Source organism: Giraffa tippelskirchi, chromosome 10, assembly GCF_054371585.1.
Source record: "Giraffa tippelskirchi isolate mGirTip1 chromosome 10, T2T-mGirTip1v1.2.pri, whole genome shotgun sequence".
NCBI lineage: Eukaryota > Metazoa > Chordata > Mammalia > Artiodactyla > Giraffidae > Giraffa > Giraffa tippelskirchi.
This window is the reverse complement of record NC_137284.1, coordinates 2,652,125-2,679,956: the sequence shown is the minus strand read 5'-3', so window position 1 is coordinate 2,679,956 and position 27,832 is coordinate 2,652,125. Positions and strand designations below refer to the sequence as shown.

The 27,832-nt window shown below is 56.4% G+C and overlaps 1 protein-coding gene and 1 long non-coding RNA gene across 5 annotated transcripts; one reads left to right on the top strand and one right to left on the bottom strand.

Annotated features, from left to right (window-relative positions):
* On the top strand, positions 1–27,832 carry NADSYN1 (NAD synthetase 1). Of its 4 annotated transcripts, XM_081537766.1 has the most exons (22): positions 1–197; positions 1,266–1,326; positions 3,402–3,518; positions 6,805–6,959; positions 7,455–7,508; positions 7,902–7,991; positions 10,243–10,294; positions 13,258–13,346; positions 13,514–13,631; positions 14,387–14,518; positions 18,005–18,079; positions 18,929–19,053; positions 19,682–19,730; positions 20,537–20,639; positions 21,089–21,257; positions 22,442–22,577; positions 23,346–23,452; positions 23,991–24,122; positions 24,495–24,564; positions 24,859–24,984; positions 25,588–25,764; positions 27,603–27,832. In XM_081537766.1, exons 5-22 carry the CDS (start codon positions 7,462–7,464, stop codon positions 27,651–27,653), a joined length of 1,848 nt encoding a protein of 615 aa, XP_081393892.1. In that variant the 5' UTR covers positions 1–197; positions 1,266–1,326; positions 3,402–3,518; positions 6,805–6,959; positions 7,455–7,461; the 3' UTR covers positions 27,654–27,832. The 4 variants fall into 4 exon arrangements, 3 of the variants coding, with proteins under 3 accessions (XP_081393892.1, XP_081393890.1, XP_081393891.1); XR_014067862.1 differs by lacking the exon at positions 6,805–6,959 and having other exon boundaries at positions 23,991–24,297; XM_081537764.1 differs by lacking the exon at positions 6,805–6,959.
* On the bottom strand, positions 8,481–11,839 carry LOC145524827 (uncharacterized). Its single transcript, XR_014067868.1, has 2 exons — positions 11,779–11,839; positions 8,481–9,388 (listed from the first exon to the last, which is right to left on the bottom strand). It is a non-coding gene; the product is annotated as an uncharacterized LOC145524827 (long non-coding RNA).

The following is a 27,832-nucleotide window of genomic DNA, read 5'->3' as shown; positions in this document are numbered from 1 at the left end:
GGAGGGACGCAGCGGAACAACCCGGAAGGACCCGAGCCGCGGCCGCCTCTCTCCCTAGGACACAAAGCCCCACTATCCGGCCGGCCTTTTTGCCCAGGCGTCTGCAGCCAGGATGGGGCGGAAGGTGACCGTGGCCACCTGCGCGCTCAACCAGTGGGCCCTGGACTTTGAGGGCAATTTGCAAAGGATTTTAAAAAGTGAGTCTAGGGCCGGCGTGGGGTGGACAGGCGAAGGTCAGCTCCGGTCGTCCAGGTTTGCTGTGACGCATACGCAGCCTCGCTCTGGAGAAACTCGCGGCCATGGGTGTGGGACAGATAAGATAACCTATCTTATGACCACACCTGTGCCCTTGAGTGCCCAGGTCCTCCTCCTGAGTGAGGTTGGGGGAGGTACAGTGCCTGGGGCATGTGGTATGTACACGTTGTAAGAAAAGTCTGGCCCTGGAGGTGGAGATGAGCAGGCTGGAGTGAGCCGGTCCTCAGGTACCTCTAGGGTCCCATGTGGCATTTATAGAGCTGAATCCGGTCCAGAGAGGGACATGGAACAGGGGTGAGGCCACCAGCTTAGAGACCAGGTGTGGTCGTTGTGTGTGTGTGACGGGATCCGTGTACAGTTATCACCTGCACCAGCTCACCTTTGAGAGTGGAAGTTTGCACCTCTACACCTGAAGTGGGGCTGCCCTGGGCGGTCTGCAGGCTGGCCATCCTCAGTTGCTTCCTGCAGCAGCGCCACCAGACAGAGTAAAAACAGGGTGATTCAGGTGAGGGCATCTTATATCAGCCATGTGCCTTGGACCTTCTTCCTTTCATTTTTTTCAGTCTCAACCAGCTTTCACCTCGTCAGAGCTCAGAGCAAATCTGGTTGATGAGAGGTCATCTCGGGTGGCCAGAATTCTGTGTCCACTCAGCTGGCCTCTCCTCCCCAGACTGCATCTGGAAGCTGCTGCTCAAACCCAGAGGCGGATGGTACCTGTCACCGGTGCCTTCAGGCCCTGACTTCTCCCTGCACAGGGTCCTCTCTGTCTGATTGTTAATGAGCTACCAGTGTGTGACTCCCCCAGCCCCACCCCTGCCCTCCTCCTTGGTGCTAAGGGTCAGCCCTGCAGGCCCCGCCTCTGTCTCATTTCCTGCGGGTGTCAGCAGGGGCTGGGAGATGCCCTTTGGTTTTTTATGACACCAGTGGCAGCAGAAGGTTGGACCTGCCTCCTTTGGACCAGTGGTAGGTGCTGAAATTGCCTCTCTTTCTCTCTCTCTCTGTGCATGTAGGTATTGAAATTGCCAAACACAGAGGAGCAAGATACAGGCTTGGACCAGAACTGGAAATCTGGTGAGAGCAGAACACATAGACACCCTAGGGTGGGCGGGTAGCTGCCTCTATGCCAGCTCCCCTCAGCTGAAGGGGCGGGGAAGGAGAGGCCGGGATTGAGAACTGCCACGCAGGCCCACCTAGGAGGCAGTGAGAAGCCCCGTGAGTGGGCCCGCTTGACACCCTTGGACAAGAGCAGGCCAGCTGGCCTGGATGATCCTGGATTCCTACCTTGAGCAACACAGGAGCTCGTAGAGAGGCTGACTCTTCCCAGTCCAGGGCCGATGTCAAAGCTGGCTGGACGTCTGGCCTTACATTGGTGTTTGGTCTCACGCGTGGCCTAGGAGCTGAGGGAGTGACAACCTCTGAGCAGGTGTCTATCCTTGGAGAGGAAAGGACATCCCGGGTCTGGATCCCACACAGGGCATCTCCCTGACCTCATTTTCATCTAAGAACCAGGCTCTCCTCCTTATCAGAACCAGAGGCCCAGAGCAATGCTCCTCCAGGCATTAAGAATGGCAAAGGCCAGTTTGGAGGTTACTGTTCATGTCAGCAAAGTTTGCTTGGCATTTTAACATCACTTCTGCTATGCAGTGAGTGCGAAGGACTTTTTGAAGATTTAAAAGTAGTTTACAGGGACTTCCCTGCTGGTCCAGTGGTTAAGAATCTGCCCTCCAAGGCAGGGGATGGGGGTTCAATCCTTGGTTGGGGAACTAAGATCCCACATGCCTCAGGGCAACTAAGCCTGTGCCACAGCTACTGAGCCCACTTGCTCTAGGGCCTGCCGGCTGCAGTGAAAGATCGCACATGCCTCAACTAAGACCCTACACAGCCAAATATATCAATAAAGAAACATTAAAAAAAAAATGAAAGTAGTTTAAAAATACTCTACATTTCATTACTGAGACCCCTGCACTGAAAAATTACTCTCAAACCAGTCTTCCCACGTTGGGACCTCACTGAGCATTGTTTTAGTTTTTCTCAGGGGCTGTCATACTACGGTTTCACAAACTGGATGGTTTAAAACAGCAGAAATTCATTTTCTCACAGTTCAGGAGGCCCGAAGTCCAAAATCAAGGTGTGGGTAGGGTCCTGCTTCCTCCAAGGCTCTAGGGGAGGGTCCTTCCTGCCTCTTCCAGCTCCTGACTCCCAGCTCCTTGTCTCATGGACTGCACCCCTCCAGCCCCGGCCCCTGCCTCTTCTCCGTTGCTTTTCCTTCTTCGGTCTCACGTAAGGACACTTCTCGTTGGATTTAGGGCCCACCTGGATAGGCCAGGATCATCTCATCTCCAGATCTTTCACCTACTCACATCTCTAAAGACACTTTTTCCAAATGAGGTCACACCCCACAGGTTCTAAGGGCTTCCCAGGCGGCTCAGCGGTAACGAGTCTGCCTGCCAGTGCAGGAGACGCAGGTTCAGTCCCTGGATCGGGAAGATCGCCTAGAGAAGGAAATGGCAAGCTGTTCCGGTATTCTTGCCTGGAGAATCCCACGGACAGAGGAGCCTGGTGGGCCACAGTCCATGGGGTTGCAAAGAGTTTGGCACGACTGAGCATGCACATGCACGCCATAAGCTCTGGAGGTTAAGACATAGACATGTCTCTTTGGGGGACGCCATTCAGCCTGCTGTAAGCGCAAGTAAATCACAAGGAAGTCACATAGCCATGTAAGTGGCATTTGAATTCACGGCCCCTTTGCCTGAAGAATGTTCTTCTCTGGGTCCAGCTTTGTTTCTTTTGCATCCCTTTCTTGTAGATTAGTGTAATTTGGGCCACGTTGAAGGTTAAAAAATACCCAAGGGCAGACAGTTTTTGACATGACGGAGAATTTCTCATAGTAACTGAGAACCAGGAGCGATGGATGGGGCCCAGTCCTTTAATTTCCAATACAACGCATCTCTTTTCTTCTTTTTTGTAGCAATGAGTCTAACTCTGGTTGCACAATAGACTCTCCTGGGAGGCTTTGTAAAGATACGGGTGCCAAAGTCGCACCCTCGCACGGTCACCCTGGCCTGGCCCCAGGCCCCTGCCCCACCCCCACCCCACGCCCACCTGCTGTGTCCCGGGCGCTTACTGTTCTCACCCTCCCTCTGCAGCGGCTATGGCTGTTGGGATCATTATTATGAGTCGGACACCCTCCTGCATTCGCTCCAGGTCCTGGCGGCCCTTTTGGAGTCTCCGGTCACTCAGGATATCATCTGCGATGTGGGGATGTAAGTGCAGCGTGGGTGTGGGAGAAGGGCCAGTTCCAGGGCCTCTCTGTCCGGAGGCGTCCCTGCAGCGGGGATGTGGCGTCTGCTCCCTGCCCAGCCCTGCAGACCCCTAACTCCCCAGGTGGAGGCAGCTTTGGGGAGATTTTTTATGCTTCTCCAAGCACTACCTGTGCACGTGGAAGTCAGAGCTCAGGGTCCCCCAGTCTCGTGTATAGCATTTTCCTTACCTAGTAGTAAATTTGGGGATGGTTCCCTGTCACTCTGGGCTTCCCAGGTGGCGCTCGTGGGAAAGAACCCGCCTGCCAGTGCAGGAGACGTAAGAGACATGGGTTGGATCCTGGGTTCGATCCCTGGGTCGGGAAGATCCCCTGGAGGAGGGCATGGCAACCCATTCCAGAGTTCCTGCCTGGAAAATCCCCATGGACAGAGGGGCCTGTGAGCTACAGTCCATGGGGTCGCAAAGAGTTGGACACAGCTGAGTGACTGCCTGGGCAGGCATGCCACGCATGTCATCCCATATTGACATGCAAGCCATCTGGTTCCCGAGGGTGTGGATGCGCAAGTGTAGGTTCCAGAGGTGTAGGTGTGTACAGGGTAGGCCCATAGGGTGCAGGTTCCATATGGAGGCCCCAAGGCCTGCAGGCAGACCTCTGAGACGGCAAGCTCAATTCCACACCACTGCAGTAAAGCCAAATATAGAAATAAAGCAAGTCACACCAATTTAAGGGAGGAGGTTTCCAGTACATGTAAAAGTTATGTTTACATTTTACTGTTCTATCTAAAAATATACATACATATCTTAGTTTAAAACAACTTTGTTGCTAAAAAACTCTATCATCTCAGCCTCCAACGAGCTATCATCGTTTTGCTGGTGGAGGGTTTGAAATATCATGAGAATTATCAAAATGTGACACAGAGACCAAAAGTGAGGGAAAGCTGTTGGGAAAATGGCATCAATAGACCTGCTCAACCCAGGGTTGCCGCAGACCTTCAATTTGTAAAAAATACAATATCTGTGAAGCACGTTAAAACAAACTGCAATAAAATGAGGTCTACCTGTAGGTCCCTGTGGTGTAGATTCTCCGAGTGCAGGTCACATGGGTAGGACTCTGGCCTGGGATTATCCTATACTAGAGCGTGTCTGTGACCAGCTTTGTGTAACCGAGCCTGCTGACAGGCTTGGCGCTGCTTCTGTTTGCGTCTCTGTTCTGTGTTATATGGTGTGAACGTAGCCGAGTTTGCTTTCTTTTTCCTCAGCCTTGCGTGTATTCTACACTTCAGCCTGCTGTGACATCTGTGTAGCAGGATCTCTTTTAAGCAGTGAATAGAGGGATTTTTAGCCCCGTTTGTTCACATTTATTATAATTCTTGAGATGTGGGCCATGTTTGTTTCCTCTTGTGCTGTTGTGACAGCGTACCACGAGTGCAAAACACAGAACCACACAACTTTGCGGTCTTGTGGTTCTGGAGGTCACGAGTCTAAATGGGTCAGTGGGGCTGGTTGCTTCTGGAGGCTCTCGGAGGAGAATCGGTTTTCTTGTTAAAGTCCAGCTTCCAGGCTCGCCTGCAGTCCTCAGCTCGTGGCCCCTCCCTGCATCCTCAAAGCCAGAGATCGCATCACTGCAGCCCCTGCCCCGGTTGTCACGTGTGCCCTCCTCCCTCGTATAAGGACCCCTGTGGTTCCGATGAGGGCCCTGGGGAGTCTGGGGTCCTCGCTTGTCTCAGGATCTGTAGCTCAATGATGTCAGCAGGGTCCCTTTTGCCACGTGAGGTGACGTGTCCACGGGTCCTGGGAGTCAGGACGGGGACGTCAGTGGGGGTCTTCACTCAGCCCACCGCATGGACGGATTCTTGCCACTTTATTAAGTGTTCTGCTCACCGAGTTTTCTTCCTTTATCGTTTTCCCCTTGTCTTTCTGTTTGTTTTCTTTGCCTACTTTCCTCTTCTGGTCTTGAATTTGTAATCTGACTTTAATATTTCTACTTTTTTTCCCTTAAAACATTAACAATCATATTTTAAAATGTTTTTCTGGGATTTTCCTGGTGGTCCAGTGGCTGAGACCCCGCACTCCCAGTACAGGGGGGGCAGGTTTCATCCCTGGTGAGGGAACAAGATCCCCATATTGAAACTAACAGTTCGCATGACAACCCACTCCGGTATTCTCGCCCGGAGAATTTCACGGACAGAGAAGCCTGGTGGGCTGCAGCCCCTGGGGTTTCAGAGTCAGACACAACTGAAGTGACTAACACACAGGCTACAACTAAAGAAAGAGCCTGTGTACTACAGTGAAGACCAAAGGTCCCAAGGGCCGCCACCAAGACCTGATGCTGCTTAATACGGAAATAGTTTTTAAAAGGAATTTTTCTTTTGAAATCCAGCATTTACCTGGATCTGTAAGTGCCACTGAACAGGATAACAGTTAAACCGTGATGTCACTGATATTCACCGTCTAGAATTGTCTTATTCCCCCAAGAGAAAGACACTGAGTCTCCTTCCAGCTTTGTGTGGTTAGAGGCGTGGTACCCTTAGCACTGATCACAGAATGCTAGCTCAAAATCAAGAAACCTTAAAAAAACAAAATAGAGAAAATCTTAGAGTGAGCAATGACTTTTTTTAAAAAAGCTATCATATTTATTTGTTGTCTTGATTTATGAAATTGAACTTTTCTATTTGTTTTTTGGCCATTTGTGACACTGTCTTACTTGTTCTTTTGCCGGCAATTGAAGTGTTTGTGTCTGATTTATTAAGCGTTCTTTATATATGAAAGATATCAAGCTGTTGCCATGTATGATAAAAATACATTTCCTTGTCTGTTGTTTGCTATTTAATTTTACGTTTTGAGCTTTAAATCTTTCTTGTCACGCTTTTTATTTGTTTTTGTCTGAGAGGCTTAGTCCCACTGGAAATCAGATACTCACTGAGGGTTTCTTTTTCGTTTAGAAGATGTTTACCTCCTGCCCTGAACACGTTTTTGTATGAATGTGAGCACAGTGGGTTTCGGCTGGGCCTGGGAGGAATGGACGCTGTACGGTGGGCGTGCTCGCTGGCGGCATCCTCGTGCCGAGGCCGGGCCTAGGCAGCCCGCCTGCATCCTTGCCCCTTAAAAGGCTCTGAGAGGAGGAACTGGGGCCGCTCGGCTCAGCCAGCGCAAAGCGGGATTGGAGCCCGGCCACCTGACGTGACAGCCCACGCTGCTTACGGATGGTTTCATCTCCTCTTGCACCCCTGCCCTTTCTACTCTTGTCCCTGGGCCTTATTATTCTTTATCTGATGATCCGTCCTTAAGGCCCCCTCCCTGAGTGCCTGATGCCTCCTGCCCTGAGCTCCTGCACGCTCGCCCTCAGCTGGGCTCTGCCATCTGCGCCCAGCACTGCCCCGGCCGGCGGCCAGCAGAGTGCCCTGGCCTCCGGAGCATTGGCCCCTCCGCTGCAGAGGAGGAAGGTACCAGGTCATCGGGGAGGGTGTTTGTCCTGAGGGGTCCAGACAGAGAGGCGAGCAGATCTGCCCAGCGCCCTCCACCCCCTGCCCCTGCCCTGGCCCCCCGGCCTGGTCCCCCTGCCCTGCCTTCTTGGTGGGGTGCTCAGTCAGGAGAGAGGCCGTGGTGGAGCATTGGGGACGTGCAAGGGGCGAGTCCCTGAGGCCAGCAGGGGTTAGACAGGTGACTTGGCAGCAGAGGGAGGGAGGCGGCCACTCGATGGTCTGAGGACCTTCTGGGAGGAGAGGGCAAGCCCTGAGTCGGAGGGACTCTGTGCTCGATTTAGAAGACTCTCCATGTAGAGTCTGTGCCGTGGCAGAAACGCTTGGGTTCGTGGTTCCCTTTTCATTTGAGAAGCCACAGAGGAGCCTTCTGATTCCCGTAGAGGACCCGGAGAAACTTCATGTTAAAGCAGACGTGGGGCTCTGCTCCCTGCAGACGTGTGTCCCCTCTCTCCGCAGGCCCGTGATGCACCGAAACGTCCGCTATAACTGCAGGGTGATATTCCTCAACAGGTGGGTGACTGCTGGGAGCAGTGTGACCCCCTTTTCGCCCAGGGGCTTCTTCTGGAACTACCTTCATGGGGGTGGGGTACCAGGCAGGCAGGTGTCTAAGGTGGCACTCCTTCTCCTGGGCTCTGTCGCCACTGACACCTTCAGACATCAGAAGCAGAGACTATGGGTGGAGTTTGGGGACACACAGCTCTGTGGCCAGGAGGTCAGTCCAGGGAGGGCGACCTTGTAATAATGTCCCCTCGCAGACCCTGGGCATCAGTTGCCAGCAAGTGCCCACCCTTGGGGTCTTAGCTGCTCTGTCCCCGTCGACGGTCAAGGTGGACAAGCTGGTGGCTGCTCCATGTCACGTGGGGCGTGTTCATCTCAGGAGCGGCCTTGTTCCCTTGTCTGTAGGAAGATCCTGCTCATCAGACCCAAGATGGCCTTGGCAAATGAGGGCAACTACCGCGAGCTGCGCTGGTTCACGCCGTGGTCCAGGAGCCGGTGAGTCACTGCCTGCGTGCAGGAGCCCGGATGGTGGCCGCTCCTAGGATGCGTGGGGGAGATAGACAGAGATTTGGGCCAGCGTCCCTGCCCCACACGGGACCTGTCATTTGGTGATGGCTGCCTGATGCTGCTGATTAATTTGTAGCTAGTTTATCAGACACCACATAAAACGCTCAGTCATCAATCACCCATCACCCGCCTTTCTACATCTGATCCTACAGATCAGGGTTTCTTGACTCCAGCCCTGTTGCCTTGGGGCTGGCTCTGTCTTGTCAGGGGGGGGCGTTGTGTGCGTGGAAGAGCGTGCAGTAATGTCCCGGGCCTCTACCGGGGGATACATCTGCATCCCTGTGTCAATTTACAATGTCTCCAGACATTGCCGAGCATCCCCTGGGACAGAATCGTCCCTGTTTGCCTGCCCTGTGTTCTTCTGACAGTTATTGCTATTTTGTTCACTGTCACCACTATTGCCAGAGTAATCTTTAATGTGATTTTTAAACACTTTATTGACATGGAGTTGATTTGCAATGTTGTGTTAATTTCTGCTGTACAGCATAATGGTTCAGTTACACATCTAGATACATTGTTTTTCAAAAATTGTATTTTTTTATTCTTGGCTGCGCTGGGTCTTTGTTGCTGTGTGGTCTCTTCTCTGGTTGTGGCCAGCGGTGGCTACTCTCTAGCTGCGGTGGCGGGGGCTTCTCACTGCGCTGGCTTCTCTTGTTGCAGAGCGTGGGTTCTGAGGTACGCAGGCCTCAGTAGTTGCAGCACCTGGGCTCCAGGGCACAGGCTACACGGTTGTGGGGTACGGACTTGGCTGCTCCGCAGCGTGTGTGATCTTCCCGGATCAGGGATCAAACGCGTGTCTTCTGCATTGGCAGACAGATTCTTTACCACTGAGCCTCCAGGGAAGCCCTGTATACATTCTTCTTCGTGTGTGAATTGAGGGGGGAGGTGAGGATGAAGGGAGAAACCTTGGGAGGCTCTCCCTTGAAGACGGATCGTGATACAGCAACATCACCGTGAGCAAACCTTCTGATGGTGACCTGAGTGCTCTTCGTGGGATGCCAAGGCAGCTCGGGGGTCATAGGGCGTCTGCAGTGTCTGCCCCTTCCTTAGTGAGGGCGAGACGGCATCACCCCCTCAATCTCTCTGCTTTTAAATTTTAGTTAAGGGATTTCCCTGGTGGCCCAGTGGTTAAGACTTCATCTTCCAGTGCAGGGGACCTAATATCCCACATACCTCAGGGCTGGAAAACCAAAACATAAAACAGAAGCCATGTTGTAACAAATTCAGTAAAGACTTTAAAAATGATCCACATAAAAAAAAAATCTTTATCAAAAAATTTGCTGAAATAAAAGTCACTGAAATCTCCCAGGAGGTTCTTGTGAATTCTGAGAAAGCAAAAAGAAATCTAGTTAATTCATTAAGATTCTAGTTAATCTAGTGTCTTCATGGTACATCTGGTAACAACCCACTTGAGGTCATATTTGGAAACCATGTAGTATTCGAATTCTGCCTTTTAGGGTAGACCTTGGGATGGCTGGGGCTTCCCTGGTGGCTCAGATGGTAAAGAATCCACCTGCCAATGCAGGAGACCCGGGTTTGATCCCTGGGTCGGGAAGGTCTCCTGGAGAAGGGAATGGCTACCCCCTCCAGTATTCATGCCTGGAGAATCCCATGGACACAGGAGCCTGGTGGGCTACAGTCCATGGAGTTGCAAAGAGCTGGACACAAATGAGCGACTGTCACTTTCACTTTCTGGGATGGCCTGTACGGAAGTTGTGTATTAAACTCTCTGTCCATCTTACACGATTCGGAACGTTATTGTTTCAGTGATGATACGGGCTTGTCTCTGCATGCTGGCTTCATGCAGCACAATCTTTCTGATTGAAGAATTTTGATCAGAAAGTCCAGCCGCATTTCTCTGTGCGGAAATGTGTCTCCTTCTCGGACAGTTCCGGTGACGTGCGTCTCAGATGCCATAATGAAAGTGTGGGGCAATCAGGGCCAGTGAGGGGAGCCCCCAAGTGCCTCGGTGTCCCGTGTCCTGGAAGCCTCATGGAGTCGCCTTGCTCTTCCCTTCCTGCCTTAAATTGGTCACAACAGTGTGTGTGAAAACTTAACGGTTCCTTTGCCAGCGCACGGGTTCCGCGCTCTCAGTTTGAGCTTTGCTCTGCGTCTGGATGCCGTTCTGCATTGTCCCCCGAGATGGTCTGACTCAGGTCTGTGGTGGTTTCCTTTCCAGGGAAACAGAGGAGTATTTTCTCCCCCGAATGTTACAGGACCTGACGAAGCAGGTGAGTCTCGGGGAAGAAAACTCGTTGTCCATCAGATTGTCCCCCTGGGGTGGGCCATGGGGGCAGGACCCTTGGAAACAGGGTAATGGCATCACTGTCTCCCATGTAAGGAAAACACAGACGGGGGTTGATTTCTCTTACAAGTGGGGAGGGTCCCAGGAGCATGGGGGTGGGGGGTGGGTGGGCTCCTCCTTGCCCCTGAGTGAGGTCCCCTCCTCTCCTCTGGCTCACACTGCGGGGTGGGCTCAGGGGAGCTTGGGAGGGGGGCTCCTGCACCACCCTGGCCAGCTGTTCTAGTTGTAAAACTCATGGAAGACTCTACTTGGCTGCCTGTTCATTCTGTGAAAACTCAGCATCAGAAATCTGTCTTGTCTTGTTGTTTGTGCCTGGCTGGCCAGGTGTGAAGAGCTTTGACCTTGCAGCCTTATCCGGGGGTCCTTGTCCGTCCCCTTCACCCTGGAACCTGCTGGAACCCCATGCTATGCACTTCTGGTGGGGGGTTGGGAGCCAGGGGCTCACAGGGAATGTTCCGAGGGGCCCCTGATGTCTCTGGCTCCTACCTGAGTTTCCATTCTGGTGGGGGGTTGGGAGCCAGGGGCTCACAGGGAATGTCCCGAGGGGCCCCTGATGTCTCTGGCTCCTACCTGAGTTTCCATTCTGGTGGGGGGTTGGGAGCCAGGGGCTCACAGGGAATGTCCCGAGGGGCCCCTGATGTCTCTGGCTCCTACCTGAGTTTCCATTCTGGTGGGGGGTTGGGAGCCAGGGGCTCACAGGGAATGTCCCGAGGGGCCCCTGATGTCTCTGGCTCCTACCTGAGTTTCCATTCTGGTGGGGGGTTGGGAGCCAGGGGCTCACAGGGAATGTCCCGAGGGGCCCCTGATGTCTCTGGCTCCTACCTGAGTTTCCATTCTGGTTGCCAGCTTGTTGAGTTGTTCAGGCGCCATAACCCAATTTCACAGCCTAGGGACTCAGCAGACTTTCATTCTCTCCAGGCCTGGAGGCTGGAACCCCAGACCCAGGTGCGGGTGGGGCTGGTCCTCCTGAGGCCTCCCTCCTGGGCGTGTGGACGGCCATCTCCTCCCCGTGGCCTCACAGGGTCGGCCCTGTGTGCGTCTGTGTCCTGACCTGCTCTTCTTATGAGGACCCCAGGCCGTGGGACTAGGGCCCCGCCTGCTGACCTCCTGTCACTTGGTCACCTCTTTGAAGACCCCGTCTCCAAACACAGTCATGTCTGAGGTGCTGGCGGTCAGGGCTTCAGGATATGAACTCGGGGGACGCGGTTTGGCCTGTGTCCCCAGCCCTCTGCACCCCTCGCCGGTGCATTCAAGGTGGCTCACGGGGACAGACTGAGTCTCCCCGACGGGGCGGGCCAGCAGGACACGTCTGGACCTCAGGGATGGATCTGGGGGCGGGGACCCCACCTCCTCTTTCTGCCGGGGGTCTCCCTCTGCCTCTCGCTTCCCTGGCCCTTGGGCCGCAGTCACCTGCATCCAGGAGCCAGATTCAGTCAGCGGCACCAGTTCTGATTCCTAAGGGAGGCTCTCCGAGGGGCCGGCTTGGGTCGGTGCCACCGGCCTGGCAGTCTGGGTGGGTGCGGCTGAGATTGGGGGACGGGACTGTCAGTCAGGTCTGCCCGTCTTCCAAGTGGCCTGGAAACTTTTCTGACCTTGAGTTGCAGCAGCGAGAACAATTTAAAATCACGGTGATCCAGAACACACTGTGTGTGTGTGTGTGTGTGTGTGTGTGTGAAACAAACATTTCAGCAGCAATCCTCCTGCCGTGACACTTCATTCTTCTAGGACCCTTTCATATCCTAAACATCCCACCAGGTGACCCTCTAAGCCCACGTGGGATCGTCTGCAGGTGGAGGGGTGGGAACAAGTTGCAGGAATTGGCCCTGGGCAAACATGGATTAAAGTTCACGGCCATTTTCAAGAGACAGAGCAAAGCCGGCCCTGTAACAGCTGTAGGCTGGACAGTGCAGGTCGGGGGCCCGTCCCTGGGTGCCACCCCGGATGTTTTGTTTGTTGCCCTGAGCCCTGGTCTTGTCCGGGGAGGATGGGGTCAAGATTCCAGCGCTGCCCCTGTGGTCAGAGTTTCAAGGCAGGTGGTCCGGGGACAGCCGGCTCAGGGTCCAGGGTGAGCGCTGTGTCCATGACCCGAGGCCTCAGAACAGAAAAAGGCCGGCTTCCCCTGGTTCCTGCCCTTGGCGATGAAAGGGGTGAGCTCACGCACACGGCCGTCAGGGGACCTGACCAAGACCCCGGGCCTCCAGGGCTGAGTGCTTGAGCAAGTGAGATAGCAGCACAGCTGAAACTTGGTCCCAAAGACACGTGGCCAAGGTGAGTTCCACGCCCGCCTGACCCTCTCAGCACACGTTCGACCCGGCGACTCCTCAGACCCGTGCAGCGCCCTCGGGGGCAGCCCCGTGTGCCTCCCCCGGCAGCCCCACCCCTCGAGGGGCCATGAATGAGGCTCTTGGAGACACAGGGGCCCGCGTCCTGCCCCAGGCCTGCCGCTCGGGAGCTGGGTGACCTGTCAGCTGGAGGGAACTTTGCCGGGCTCAGTCGGGTCGTTTCTGACGTGGGGATGGGACCCCCAGAGCACAGACAATGTCGGAAGAGCATCCAGGAGCCCAGGCAGCTGCTGCTGGCTGCCCTCTGGGCCCCAGAAACTTCAGGAGCCGAGTCACAGTTGGTTACGGCCACAGTCAAGGTCGTGGCAGCTCAGAGCCGGGCTCTCGGCTGGTGAAGGGTGTGGCCGGGGCTCTTCGGTCCTCAGAGGAGATGCCCGCTGACCCTGGGCTGGGAATGCTCCCTGGTGGAGGAGGAATTTGTTAGGGCTTGAAACAAAACGGCAGCCTTCCTGCGAGTCCCGTGCGTGGCGTCTGGGGTCCTGGCTCAGCACGTGGCCCAGACGGCACGGCCAGGGGGCCTCACGAGCTCTGGTCCCCGCCCCCCCAGGAAACTGTGCCCTTTGGGGACGCTGTCCTCTCCACGCGGGATACCTGCATCGGGAGTGAGGTCTGTGAGGAGCTCTGGACGCCCCACAGGTCAGCCCTGCCCTCCGATCCCCGTCCTTGCGGGGCCCAGGGGGGCTGGGGGTTTGCAGCCGTCTTGGCGTCTCAGCCTGGGGCAGCAAAGACACCCCAGGAGCTGCAGGGCTGGGTGGGCGGGCTGGAGACACTCGTGTCTTCTCTTTGACCCCCTCTTCCCGCAGCCCGCACGTGGACATGGGCCTGGACGGCGTGGAGATCTTCACCAATGCCTCCGGCAGCCACCACGTGCTGCGCAAAGCCCACGCCCGGGTGGACCTGGTGACTATGGCCACCACCAAGGTAGGTGGCAGCGGGGACGCTGGCGCATGTCTGTCTCACACATGCGTGACCCCAGCGCCCAGCGCAGGGCGAGGCCCGAGCGCGAGGCTTATCGGTGCTCCTCCTCGGTCCGGCCGTGGCTGACCTGACTCCCTCTCCCAGGCCCCACGTCCACAATCTCATTTAATAATGGAAAGCACCCTCTGAGGCGGGCGCTGTTGCCACCTCTGCTCTCTGGAGCAGGACATCCCAGCACGTGACCATCAAGTGGCCTCTGGCCTCACACCCCAGCCGTCTAGCTCCAGGGCTCTCAACCATCACAGTGGTCTCGGGACAAGTGACTGGGAATCAGGACCCCGTTGGCACCACAGCTGAGCACGGGGAATGCCCACAAGTTTGCTGCTCTTGCGGGCAGCGTGACCCCAGGGGCCATGTCTGCTCTTTCCGGGGGCAGAATCTCGGCTTCGTAACCCAGGGAGTTGTCTTCTCCAAAGTTCCATCTCCTCCCTTCTGGGGGAGGTGACAGCACTTGCCTTGGAGGGTTGTTAAGGGTGAGAGTAGACGCTCTGGGTGACGCCTGGTACCTTGAGAGGCCGAGGCCGTCACAGCTGCAGGGCCTCCCCTGGAGGCGTGTGTTTTATTTGCTGGAGTTGGGGCACTGATTATTAGTACAGCATGGTTGAGGGGGTGGAGGCCTGACGCTTCGCTTGTTTGGGCCGGCAGAGGGTGAAGGTGATGGATCGGAGCTGACCACTGCTGGCCCCCGTGTTTTCCAGAACGGCGGGATCTACTTGCTGGCCAATCAGAAGGGCTGTGACGGGGACCGGCTGTACTACGACGGCTGTGCCCTCATAGCCATGAATGGCAGCATCTTCGCCCAGGGGTCCCAGTTCTCTCTGGATGATGTGGTACGAGCCGGCCTGAGCGATGGCGGGACGGTCTCATTCAGAGGCTCTGTTCTCTGCTCTCCCCGTAACCCGGGGTCTGATGTGCGCCCCCCAGAGGGATCCTGCTGGTTTTGATTGCTTCTTCTTCACCTCCTTAGTGGGGTGAGGGTTTCCTACCCTGAGGTTACGGGGACGCCCCCACCCAGCGCGCTGGACCGATGGATCCACAGTGGGTTATCAGCCCCGCACGCCCTGGAGGTCCCCACGAGGCTGTAGTGGAGCTGAAGGAGAGGCCCAGAGCTGTGGGAGGAGGGGGCTTGGGAGTAACCAAAGGGTGGCTGGCCCCTGGCTCCAGGGAGGATGGGACGGGCTTGTGGGAAGAATCCCATGGCTGGCGGCGAGGAACTGGAGCTGGTCCCAGGGATGAGCAGACACCGCACGTGGTCCAGCGATAAGGGGGGCATTTGGGAGGAACCGCACGTGGTCCAGGGATAAGGGGGGCATTTGGGAGGAACCGCACGTGGTCCAGGGATAAGGGGGGCATTTGGGAGGAACCGCACGTGGTCCAGCGATAAGGGGGGCATTTGGGAGGAGCAGAGCAGGGAAGAGCCTTGCAGGTGCCCTGGAGGGTTTCCCCAGAGGTCAAGGCAACACAAGCTGGAATCAAGACTGCCGGGGGAAACACCAATAACCTCAGATATGCAGATGACCCCACCCTTATGGCAGAAAACAAAGAGGAACTAAAGAGCCTTTTGATGAAAGTGAAAGAGGAGAGAGAAAAAGCTGGCTTAAAACTCAACATTCAGAAAACTAAGATCATAGCATCCGGCCCCATCACTTCATGGCAAATAGATGGGGAAACAATGGAAACAGTGACAGACTTTATTTTCTTGGGCTCCAAAGTCACTGCAGATGATGATTGCAGCCGTGAAATTAAAAGATGCTTGCTCCTTGGAAGAAAAGCTATGACCAACCTAGACAGCATATTAAAAAGCAGAGATATCACATTGCTGACAAAGGTCTGTATAATCAAAGCTATGGTTTCTCCAGTAGTCATGTATGGATGTGAGAACTGGACCATAAGGAAGGCTGAGCACTGAGGAATTGATGCTTTTGAACTGTGGTGTCAGAGAAGACTCTTGAGAGTCCCTTGGACAGCAAGGAGATTAAACCAGTCAATCCTAAAGGAAATCAACCCTGAATATTCATTGGAAGGACTGATGCTGAAGCTACTTTGGCCACCTGATATGAAGAACCAACTCATTGGAAAAGACCCTGATGCTGGGAAAGGTTGAAGGCAGGAGGAGAAGCGGGTGACAGAAGATAATGTGGTTAGAAAGCATCACCGACACAATGGACCCGAGTTTGAGCAAATTCTGGGAGATGGTGACGGACAGGGAAGCCTGGCGTGCTGCAGTCCACGGGGTCGCAAAGCGTCAGACACCTTAGCGACCGAACAACAGCAAAGAGAAATTGTGTGGCTCTCGAGAGTTTGTTAAGCCTCCAAGAAAGAAAGTGACTGTTATCGTCCCCAAATGGGAATTGATTCCAAATCTGCAAACACAACACAAAGTAACTTTCGGTTCTGCCAGAGAGAGTCGCTGTGGCTGCGCTCAGGCGATCAGGACAGGCTTCACATGGTATCTCTCGTCTTGTCTTTTCGGGGTTTTTGGAAACAAGGGTTGGAAATGCTTGGTCACAGAAGCAGGTGGTAGCAGGAGAAAAAAGGGTGTCTGGGGATTTCTCCGCCAGAGCAAGACAAGCGGGTGTCTCTGAATCAGAATTTCTCCAGGACCCTCTGATGCGATGCCTGTTGCTTCCCCGTTTCATGTACTTGTGCGGTCTCACCGGGGTTGTCGGCAAAGAAGTGGTTATGAAATAAAACCTCAGTTTCAGAATGGACTGAGGAAAGGAACCTTGGAACAAGTTCATGGTATTTCTTGCTCAGAGCGAAGCCCAGGGTTTGGCAGTCTGGCCCTAGCAGCTGGAGGGAGCCACCTCCCTGCAAATAGTCCCCAGACCGTGGGGACCCTGATCCTGCCTTCCCGGTGGGAATGAGCATGGTCCCCAGACCTCGCCGTCCAGAGGCCTCCTGCTGTTCAGCGCTAACCTTGATTACGACAGGCCTCTGGAGGCGAAGATGAAGTCCATGCAGACAGCCAGGTGCTTGTCTGCTCCAGACTTGCTTCGGTGTAGGTCAGTTTGTCCAGGACTCTCGACCAGATGTCTGGGCCGCAGGCACTTGGTGTCAGGCCTGACTGGCAGTGAGTGTCTGGGATCACCTGTACCTGGACGAGCAGGTATGCAGGTGGCTGCAGGTTCCAGGCCCTTCAGGAGCCCCCATTTCAGCAAGCACCCAGGTGACTGTTTGCCGCACTATAACCTGGGGACCGTTGCCCCACACCCCCCAGAGGGGCCCCTTGAGCCAGAGTTCTCTGATTTGAGTGTTCCTGGTGGAGGTGGCATCACCGCCCTGGGGTGCGGGCAGCGCCCTTCAGTTCTGCCACCTCTTCCTTGGCCTGTGGACCTTTTCGAGGGCACATGCTTCTTGTGGCCTTGACCTGGCCTTTGTGTGAAGCTAACCTAGTTCCAGGGAAAGTGGACTGGGGCCTTCCTCTCAGGAAGGGTTCACTCCTCTGGAGTCCTTCCCAATTCCTGTGGCTTCGTCAGGGGCAGTCTGGTGGCTTCGGTGACCAGCACTTGGGAAATGACAGAGCTAGTGGGCGTGGGAGTTCTTTGTGCTCTGTCTCTTCACAGGCGTTTCGATCTTGGGTTAGGCTCGATGTTGGCATAGATGGCTGCCCACGGCCAGCAGCAGGCCAGGGTCCCGGCCACCCTGTGTCCCCCTCAGAAGTAGTTCCTGCTGTCCTGCACCTGCATGAGATGATATCCTAGTAATATGACCTGGTTAGGATTTTTTTCATAAAGAAAGAAGTAATATCTCTGAGTTAAAACTTTTCTGTTTTTCACTACTGGTTGCAAGTGGCAGGACCTCCATCTCATCTGGATTCAAAGGCAATGAAGCGTCGTGTCCTAGAACACATGAAGCACATCTAGGCTGGGACCTTTGTGTGATGATTGCCGGGGCTCTGGCTCCATCCCTCTATGAGGAAGCTGGGCCTTCCTGTGTGTAGGCTTCATTGCCAGTTGCCTCATGGTCACAGGATGGCTGCAGCAGCTCCAGCTACCCCATCTTCATACAACCACATTCAAAGGCAGAAAGAGGGCCCTTGCTCTCCCTGTGGCTTTTTAAGAAGCTTTCTCGAAAGCCCCCAGCAGACATTTATTGCCTCATCAGCAAGTGTGTCAATTCAATAGAGTTCTGGTGGCAATGATGAGAGGGAAGGGCTTTGGGAGGGCCACACCATTGGTGCGCCCCTCTCCCAGGCCCCTAGTCCCTGCCTTAGTAGGTGGGACTCTGTGTGTAATGTGGCATACCTATTAAAACAGATGCGTGAGGAAAAAAAAGAGGAAATCACGATTTTTCTTTGAAACTCCCTTCCCTAGGAAGTCCTCACTGCCACATTGGATTTGGAGGACATCAGAAGCTACAGGGCAGAGATTTCATCTCGAAACCTGGCGGTAAGCAATTATAAACACACCCATAGGATGCTCATCAAAGATGGGGAAATTTTTTTAATAATAGCTTCACTGAAACGTCATTCCCATACCCTATAATTCACTGATTTCAGCACAAGATGCAGTGGTTTTTAGTATATTTGTGGAGTTGAGCAGCACCACCACAATCAGTGCCAGAATGTTCTTATCACCTGAAAGAAACCCGGACCCATGAGTTGTCACTCCCCAGTCACCTCCCCCAAGACCCCTGGCAACCACGGTCTGTGTTGACTCTATGGATTTGCCAATTCTGGACATTTCATATAAATGGAATCATATAATATGTGGCCTTTTGCAACTGCCTTCTTTCACTGAGGATAATGTTTTGTGGTTCATCCATGCTGAGGCGTGTTAGTTCTTCATTCTTTTTTATGGCTGAGTAATATTCCACTTCATGGGTAGCCCACATGCTGTGTGTCCATTCATCTGCCGGTGGACATTTGGACCGTCTCTGCTCTGTCCGTGATGAACGGTGCTGCTGTGGGCATGTGCCCAGGCGTCTGTGTGGACGTGTCTGCGTGTCCTCTGTTACCTACCTGGGACTGGCCTGTGGGGTCCTGTGGTGATTCTCTGTTTAATTCTGGGAGGTCCTGCCAGACTGTCCTCAGTCACTGCTCCATCTCGCATCCCCCCAGCGCTGTGCGAGGGCTCCCGTTCCCCACATCCCGCCAGCGTTTGCTGCATCCTTCTCTGTCCTGGCCGTCCTGGTGGCTGTGAAGTGTCCCCGCCGGGATTCTGAGCTGTGTAGCGTCCCCCCTCCAGTCATCCCGGGGACCCGTATGGGTTCAGGGCTTCAGAGGGTGTCCTTCCCAGGCCAGCAGGGTGAGCCCGTACCCCCGCGTGAAGGTGGACTTCGCCCTCTCCTGCCACGAGGACTTGCTGGAGCCCGTGTCTGAGCCCATCGAGTGGAAATACCACAGTCCCGCCGAGGAGATCAGGTAGGGCCGTTGGTGTGCAGGGCACGGGGTAGAGGGGGGTCTGCTGGCTCAGCTGGTAAAGAATCTGCCTGCAGTGTGGGAGACCGGGCTTCAATCCCTGGGTTGGGAAGATCCCCTGGAGAAGGGCATGGCAACCCACTCCTTCTTGCCTGGAGAATCCCGTGGACAGAGGAGCTTGGCGGGCTACAGTCCACAAGGTTGCAAAGAGTCGGACACGACTGAGCGACCGACACCCTGTCCTTCCCAGGGCACTCCCTCCGTCCCCTGCTGCACTGCTCAGTGTCCGCTTGGGCCCTCGCACCCTGGTCTCTGGGGCCCGCAGTTGACACTAACAAGACCGCTGGCCCCCACGCCCAGCCCTGCCTGCCTTGCCCTGGGCCCTCGGGCATAGAGACACCGTGCTTGCTTTCCTGTGTCTCCATTTCCCCCACGGGACCAATGATAGCTCCTACCTCCTGGGGCTGCTCTGAGGCTTCAGAAGCACTCATTCCCTCGAAAGGCTGACAGCAGCCGGGGGCAGCGTGCTCACGCCGCTCACCGGCCCCGCGTCCACCTGGGCACCTGCCCCCAGGTGAGCTGCGAACCAGGGCGGCAGCTCGCCAACCTCATGCTTCCCACCGTTCCCCAGCCTGGGACCCGCGTGCTGGCTCTGGGACTTCTTAAGACGCAGCCGACAGGTAAGACTTGGAGGGGTGGGTCTCGCCAGCCCCGTTTAATCCTTCTACGGTGGGTTTGCGTTCGACTCTGTGGCATGCTGGCAACTATTTTCTTTTTAAGATTTATTTATTATTTGCTTTTTGACTGTGGTGGGTCTTTGTTGCTGCACACGGGCTTTCTTTAGTTGCCACGAGCGGGGGCTGCTCTCCAGTTGAGTGCGTGGGCTTCTCACGGCGATGGCTTCTCTTGTCATGGAGCCGAGGCTCCAGGGCACATGAGCCTCAGCCGTTGCGGCTCCTGGGCTCTCGAGCATGAGATCAGTGCTTGTGGCACACGGGCGTAGTTGCCCTGCGGCAGGTGGGTGGCACACGGGCTTAGTTGCCCTGCCTCAGGTGGAATCCGCCCAGACCAGGGATCGAACCAGGGTCCCTAGCATGCGTGACAGATTCTTCACTGCTGAATCACCGGGGAAGCCCTGATGGGTGTTTCTTAATGCAGACATTTCCTGACTCTGCATCAGTCAGGAGCCTCGGCTACACGGGCCAAGGTCGCACTGAGGTTTCGCTCCATCTCTGGGGTCGTGTCTGATGACCCTGAGTTACAAGACTTCCTGCCTAGTTGTGCGATCGGGCGCGTCTGTAATTCACGGCGGAGACTCAGCCTTGGGCCCTCCACTGTGGAGCTCCCTTCGCCTCGTGGAATGTGCAGGGCTCCCTGCTCCCCCCCGGGGAGAGCACTTTGTGGGCGCTCGGTTTTGCTGGGGGAGCCGGGCTCACCACTGGGCATGAGGCTCCACTCACGCCGCCATCCGGTTGGCCCGTTCCAGGCGGGGTTCTTCCTTCCCCTGAGCGGCGGGGTGGACAGCGCGGCCACTGCCTGCCTGGTCTACTCCATGTGCCGCCAGGTCTGCGAGGCTGTGAAGTGTGGAAGTAGGTGACGTCTGGGGCCCGAGCAGGTTCCGGGGAGGCTCAGCCTGCGGGAGGAGCAGAGGGGCAAACCCAGCTCCTGGGCCTCGTGGTGGGGGGCATGCTCAGACGTCCCAGTGTCACCCCAAGTCCCGGGGTCCAGGCACAGCAAGGCCGTTAAAGTCCCTTCCAGGGCCTCGGGCCCACATGGCCGGGTCCATCAAGCCCACAGGGTGCCTGCCGCTGCTGTGTGTCGGCAGCCTGGCTGGGAGGAAAGCACGGGGCCCTGGGGTCAGGCTGGCCCAGGTTCACACTCTGCCGCCGTGTGCGGCGACATCAGCCATTCCCGTAGTGTCCGCAGCCGAGGAATGGGCACTGTGGTGCCATCGGGCGAGACTGCCGGGCGGTGGAGAGGGACCGGGTGGTGCGGGCGCCAGGCACACAGCCTGTGCCCTTTGTCCCACGGGTTTCAGATCCGGAGGTGCTGGCTGACATCCGAACCATCGTGAACCAGCCCAGCTACACCCCCGAGGACCCCCGGGAGCTCTGCGGCCACGTCCTGACCACCTGCTACATGGCCAGCGAGAACTCCTCCCGGGAGACCTGCGACAGGGCCCGAGAGCTGGCCCAGCAGATCGGAAGGTAGCTGGTCCCTGGTGTTGGGCCTGGCCGGCTGGCGGGGACCATGGGAAGCTCCCCCCGAGACCCCATTGGTGGGTCACTGAGCACCCCAGAGGCAAGCAGCTTTCCCATCAGCTTCACCCCAGATCTTCTCCGTGTCTGAGATCGCCCCCTTCCCCTCCATCCTTCCCAGGAGCGGGATGATGTGCTCCGGGTGGGAGCACAGGAGCCCCTCGCCGCTCCGGGGGTGCGGGCCCCCACCCTCCTCCACCTCCCTCGGGGGCCACTGTACCAGACGCAGGCGCAGAGCGGGGCATCTTTCTGTTCAGGGAGACTTGGTTCCGTTCAGAATGTTCCATCTCTTCTGCCTCCAAAGAAAAGATAAGGAGCTGCCCATTCTATAAGCAGAGCTCAGCTAAAAGCTGCCTCCACCCCGCAATCCTGCTCCCAGGGAGATGCCCAGAGGGACTGAAAGCAAAGACATGAGCAAGTATTTACACATTCATATCCACGCAGCATGGTCACAGTTCACACGTCATCAGCAATTGAGTAGAGAAACGCGATGTGGTCCGTTCGCACACGGGGGTGCTTCTCAGCCTTTGAAAGGAAGGAAGCGCTGACACAGAGGTGCTGAAGCACTACCACCTGGGTAAACCCAAAAGCACGTTCAGTGAAAGAAGCCAGACGCGAAAGGACAGATACTGTGTGATTCCGTTTCTACGAAATGTCCAGAATAAGAAAATCTTAGGGCTTCCCTAGCGGCTCAGTGGTAAAGAATCTGCCTGGCAATGCAGGAGACGAAAGGGATGCAGGTTCGATCCCTGGGTCGGGAAGATCCCCTGGAGAAGGAAACGGCAACCCACTCCAGTATTTTTGCCTGGAAAATTCCATGGACAGAGGAGCCTGGCAGAGGAGGAGCCCCAGGTCCATGGGGTCACAAAGAGTCAGACACGACTGAGCGCAGATGCACACACACACAGGAAGGGCGTCCGTGGTCGTCAGGGGCTGGAAGAGGAGGGGGTTGGGGAGGGACCGCTCGTGGGCACAGGGTCTCCTTCTGGGCTGATGGAAGGTTCTGGAACTGGAGGTGGTGTTGTCACGTCGTGAATGCACTCAGTGCCGCTGAACAGTGCCCTTGAAGATGGTGAACTTCATGCCCTGTGTGTTTGTTTCACTGTCTGCACGCCCGCCCTTTCTCCTTCCAGCCACCACATCGGTCTCAACATCGACCCAGCGGTCAAGGCCCTTGTGGGCATCTTCAGCCTGGTGACGGGTAGGAGCCCTCGGTTTGCAGTTCACGGAGGAAGCGGCCGGGAGAACCTGGCTCTGCAGAATGTCCAGGTGTGCCCCCCACCTTGTCCGCACGCAGGGACTGCAGGGAACCCAGGGGACGGCCGGCGCTGGGGTCAGCAAGCAGCCTGCCTCTTAGAGACGTGGAGCATGCAGGCTCGTGGACAAGGATGGGGGTCTGCGTGTGTGTGCGTGAGATGTGTGGGGGGGGTACGAGGGTGAGAGTGTGCACAGGTGTGTGCACAGGAATAGGTAAGTGTGCAAGAGTAAGGTGGTGGGGTATCTGAGAGTGTGCATGAGTGTGTGGGGGTAAAAGCACGTGAGTGCATGTGAGTGCACAAGTGTGTGTGTGAGCATGCATCAGCGTGAGTGTCTGTGAGCATGAGGTGTGAATGTGTACGAGTGTGTGTGTCTTCTGCATCTTCGGGGATCGGCTACAGGGGAGCTGGACCCTGGGTGGTCCGTGCAGGGAAAGAGGGGGCATAGGCTGCGTCTGCTGGGGTCTGCTTTGTCTCTGTCTGCTTCCTGGGGTTGCTGGTGGCCTTCCCCGGAGGTGCAGGGACTGACCGGAGTGGCCGAGGTCTCCCCCACTGGCTTTGCAGCCTAGTCTCCCCTCTGCTCAGCTCTCATCTTGGGCTCTGGTCCCTCCGTGCTGAGTGCAGGAGCCCCTCGGGGAAGGGACCACGGGCTCCGGGAGTCTCTGGCCGCTAGAAGCTCCTGCATCACTTAAGCTTTCCTGCTGTCCGAGGTGCGGGGAGGTGGTGTTAGCACATGTCCCTGCCCCCGGCCTGCACGGTGACGCCCCCTCCTGTGGGCCAGGCGCGAGTGAGGATGGTCGTCGCCTACCTCTTCGCTCAGCTGAGCCTCTGGTCTCGCGGCGCCCCAGGCGGGCTTCTCGTGCTCGGATCCGCCAACGTGGATGAGAGGTGTGTGTGGCCCCACCCCGGAGGAGACTCCGCTCCACCCGAGGCCACCCCTGTGGGTCTGTGCCCCCCTCACTCTGCCGCAGCTCCGGGTGCCCCTTTGGGAGCAGTCGAGGGGCAGAAGATGCACAGGAGTCAGATGCACACAGCCATCTCTTCTGGCCTGGAAATCCTGACCCTCGCCCCTGACTGGACCCCATTCATACCCTCAGCCGTCCGTTTAACAGGACAAGGAGTGACCTTACACCCACCTCGGGGTTGGCTGAAGGAGCCCTGCTCGGGCCTGGCACTGGTCACCCCCCAAACTGACCCTCTGGCTTGCTGGGTACCCCTCCTCGGCCATCCGCAGCGCCTGCCCCTTCCCTAGTCTACCCCAGCACATCAGACCGAGACCCTCAAGTCTGCGAAGCTCTGGCTCCAGGGCCCCAGAAGAAGGCATGTCCCGGTGCCCAGGGACCGGGTGGCCAGGCCCCCAGGTTCTTGGAGTCTGCAGCTCCCAGGTCTGCTGCCTCGAAACCGCCTGTCCTTTCTCCGGCTGCAGCCTCCTCGGCTACCTGACCAAGTACGACTGCTCCAGTGCCGACATCAACCCCATCGGCGGGATCAGCAAGACCGACCTGAGAGCCTTCGTCCAGCTCTGCGTGGAGCGCTTCCAGCTGCCCGTCCTGCAGAGGTGCGTGGGTGCCCGCGAGGCCACGGCTGTGCCCCTGGGACCCTAGCTGGGCCGCCGGGTACGCGTCTTCTCAGCACAGCCCCGGCCGCCCTCGCCCCTCTCAGCCACCTTCCGTAGCACCCATCGCCTGATGGAAGCAGGCCGGCCTCCAAGGGCGCTCGGGCCCCGAGACCAGGTACCCGCTTCCTTCCCATTGCTGCCGCCCTGGCTGTGGCCAGATCCGGCGGCTGCCGCCTCCCTCTACCCCTCACCGCCCTTCGCCCGCCTTCGCGAGGCTGGGCAGGCGGCGCTTCCCTTGTCTCCGCCCTTGCGTGGTGTCTGCCGCGTTAACACCCAGCTGTTGTGACCGACCTCCGTGTGTCCTGACCGCAGCATCCTGGCAGCACCAGCCACAGCTGAGCTGGAGCCCTTGGCCCACGGACGGGTGTCCCAGACCGACGAGGTAACTCTGCTGGCTTTGTCACCACACTTCCTCCGCCACCTCCCCGCTCCGGGGCTCCTGTGTGGCCTCCTGTCTGCCCCCGAGCAACCGTGCTCCATCCCTGGGTGCCTGGCTGGGAGTCTAGAGCTTAGTGTCACCCGTTGCTGACCGCTGATGTTCAGTTCGGGTCTCTCAAGGCTGGGGCCGGGAGGAGGTGGAGGCGGGGGTTTTGGTTCCGTCACCAGCAGAGGTTTTAGGCTGTCCCCCCAGTGCTGACCTGCTGTCCCTTGTGAGACGCATCTCTTTCGTCCCCAGGAAGACATGGGGATGACGTACGCGGAGCTGTCTGTCTATGGGAGGCTCCGGAAGATCGCCAAGACAGGCCCCTACAGCATGTTCTGCAAACTCCTCAACATGTGGAAGGACACCTCGCCCCGACAGGTGAGGCGCGCCCGGCATCCTTGGGGAGTTGGCAGGTGAGGTCACCTTGTGGGTGGGTTTGGCTCAGGAGCAGGTGGCCACCATGTGACTTTCGGAGGCAAGCACTCCGTAAGGAACCACGGCCCTGCTCTCAGCCCTCCCCCGGCCCTGACTGAGCTTCTCTGATTGGAGCTGGACCCCGTCACAACAGGCAAGCTCCTCCCCTCTTTGTGGGGCAGAGGGCGAACTCCCAGGTCAGAATATGGCTTCTTTTCCCCTAGTTGTCAGGCTCGTTAGGGCTGAAGCCCACAGACAGGGTGGTCCCTGCAGAACCACCTGGAGGCCTCACGAAATAGGAATACATCTCCCTGGGACCCCTGCCCAGGTCTCCTGATGCCATTTCCAGGATGCTGGAGTCAGGACCCCCCATCCTTACAGCTCAGTTCGCTGCTCTAGCCCGAGCAGCAGCTTCGGTCCACTCGTGCCTTTGAGGAAGTCCTAAGGCAGTGCTCTGGGGGTGCTGGGGGGAGGCTGTTAACTGGCCTGGGCAGTGCTGCCGAGAACGCCAGCCGGGGGCTTCCCGGCTTTGCTAACGCCAGGACCTGTGCGCCCCTCACCTCCCAGGTGGCTGAGAAAGTGAAGTGGTTTTTCTCCAAGTACTCCACGAACAGACACAAAATGACCACGCTGACCCCCGCGTACCACGCCGAGAGCTACAGCCCGGATGACAACAGGTTCGACCTGCGGCCGTTTCTGTACAACACCCGCTGGCCCTGGCAGTTCCGCTGCATCGAAGACCAGGTGAACCGGGGGAAATGGTTTCTCTCCCTGTTAAACATCTGTCGAGGGAGTACCAGCTTGTCTCCTCCACCTGCTCGTTTCCATGGAGGACTGAAAAGCTTTTTAACGTATGTCAGTTCAGTTCAGTCGCTCAGTCGCGTCCGACTCTTTGTTGACCCCATGGACTGCAGCACGCCAGGCTTCCCTGTATGTGGTTAATGTACATGGTGGCTTTTTTTCTTTTTATCGTCCTGCTTTCTGCCAAGCATCCAGTATGTTTCAGGTCCATCAGAGCTTGGCATGTGCTGTTTTTGGCTGGACTGAGGATGCTAAAATTAGCGGCTCCTTCACACAGTCAGTGTGATACCAACCACTGTGATTTCCAGGCTACTGGGGTGTTCAACTGGCTTCACATTGTCTAAACCATCTGTTTTTCCTTATTAATTAATTGTAGAATAAAGGAAGGAAAAACAAAATCAATTTAATAGGCAAGTCTAAGTCCTTCCCTTTTCTGTGATGGAGGCAAGTTCGAGGCAGCCCCTTCCCAGTGAAGGTGATGGGAGGAGAAAGATGGCTGATGAGTGGACACAGGATCTGTGAAAGTGATAAATGATGATAATGTTGCTGAGTCCAAGCTCATCCTGCTTGATGCATGACAGTAAATCGAGAGATGAGTTGCTGAGATAAGGAATAGCGACTTTATTGGGAAAGCCAGTAGACCAAGAAGACGGGGACTCACATCCCAAAGAACCATCTTCCCTGAGTTAGAATCCAGGCTCCTGTTATACTAAGAGGGAAGGGAGCAAAGTCAAGCACGTGCTGGTTGCCATCAGCCTGCAGAGGGGACAGGCTCATTTCCTCCTCCCTTGCAGTCACTCACAGGTGGGTCTGGTCACAGCATTTCCTGCGAGGTGAACAAAGGTACTTTAGCTTGGTGCTGCTTACCTGGGAGGCAGGGTTCCCAGAGATGAGCCCTTACGTGTAATAGGCAACACCTCTTTAGGGAAGTGGTCCCTAACCTTTTCAGCACCAGGAACCAGTTTCATGGAAGACAGTTTTCCCAGGGATGGGGGTGTGGGGGGAGATGGTTCAGGCAGTAACGTGAGTGATGGGGGCAGACGAAGCTTCACTGGCTCGCCCACCCACCCCTCAGCTCCTGCTGTGCAGCCTGGTTCCCAACAGGCCGTGGACTGGTGCCGGTCTATAGCCTGGGGGTTGGGGACCCCTGCTTTAGTGATGAATTGTAATAAATCCCAAAGGTTCTTTCCTCTTACAATAAGAACCACGTTGAGCTGGAGGACGGTGGGGTGGGGCAAAGGGGAGCATCCATGAGGAGGTGATATGCAGACTGAGATGGGAGCCAAGCAACCCTGCGTGGCCATGACCCTCATCCAGGTGACGTCAGGCCATGTCCAGAGACGGTTATCCTGCTCGGGGTGAGGTCTGTATCCCCACGTCTAGCAGACAGAGTCCAGAGATGCTGCTGAGCACCCCACAGTGCCGTGGATGCCCCCTCCCCACAAAGAACTAGTGTGGGGCGGGGCTTGGCTCCTGCCAAGACACACTCAGGCGTGGGGTTCAGAGGCTGCAGCTGGAAGAGCCGCACGTGTAGGAAAACACGGCTCAGTAAAGATGTGCTTGCTGTGATCTAGCCCAGCAGTGACCCCTGTCTCCCCCCCACCCCTGGCCAGCACATGTCCTTCCAGACTCGGGATCCCCTCCAGGTCTCCTTGCCCTGCAGATGCAGTTTGCAGACCTGCCTTTTCAGTCCCGTGACTGACCCTCTTTGGGGTGGATTGGTGCGTTTCAACAATGTGGCTGTTCGGGCCCTCATGGTGACACAGCGTCTTCTCTCCTAGGTCCTCCAGCTGGAGGGGAGGCAGCGGCAGGACCTGGACGGCGTGGACTGAGGCCAGGCCCTGTGTGGAGGGCTCCCCGCCTGCTGGTAACCAAGAGCGGGAGTGGAGCCCCGTCTGACATGTTTCAAGGAGAGGGATCTGTACAGTCTAGTTCCATTTTAAAAAGGCTGAAAGAAAGAGGATGCGATTTTACTTGAATTTTTAACTGAAATATATATTGTTGATTTACA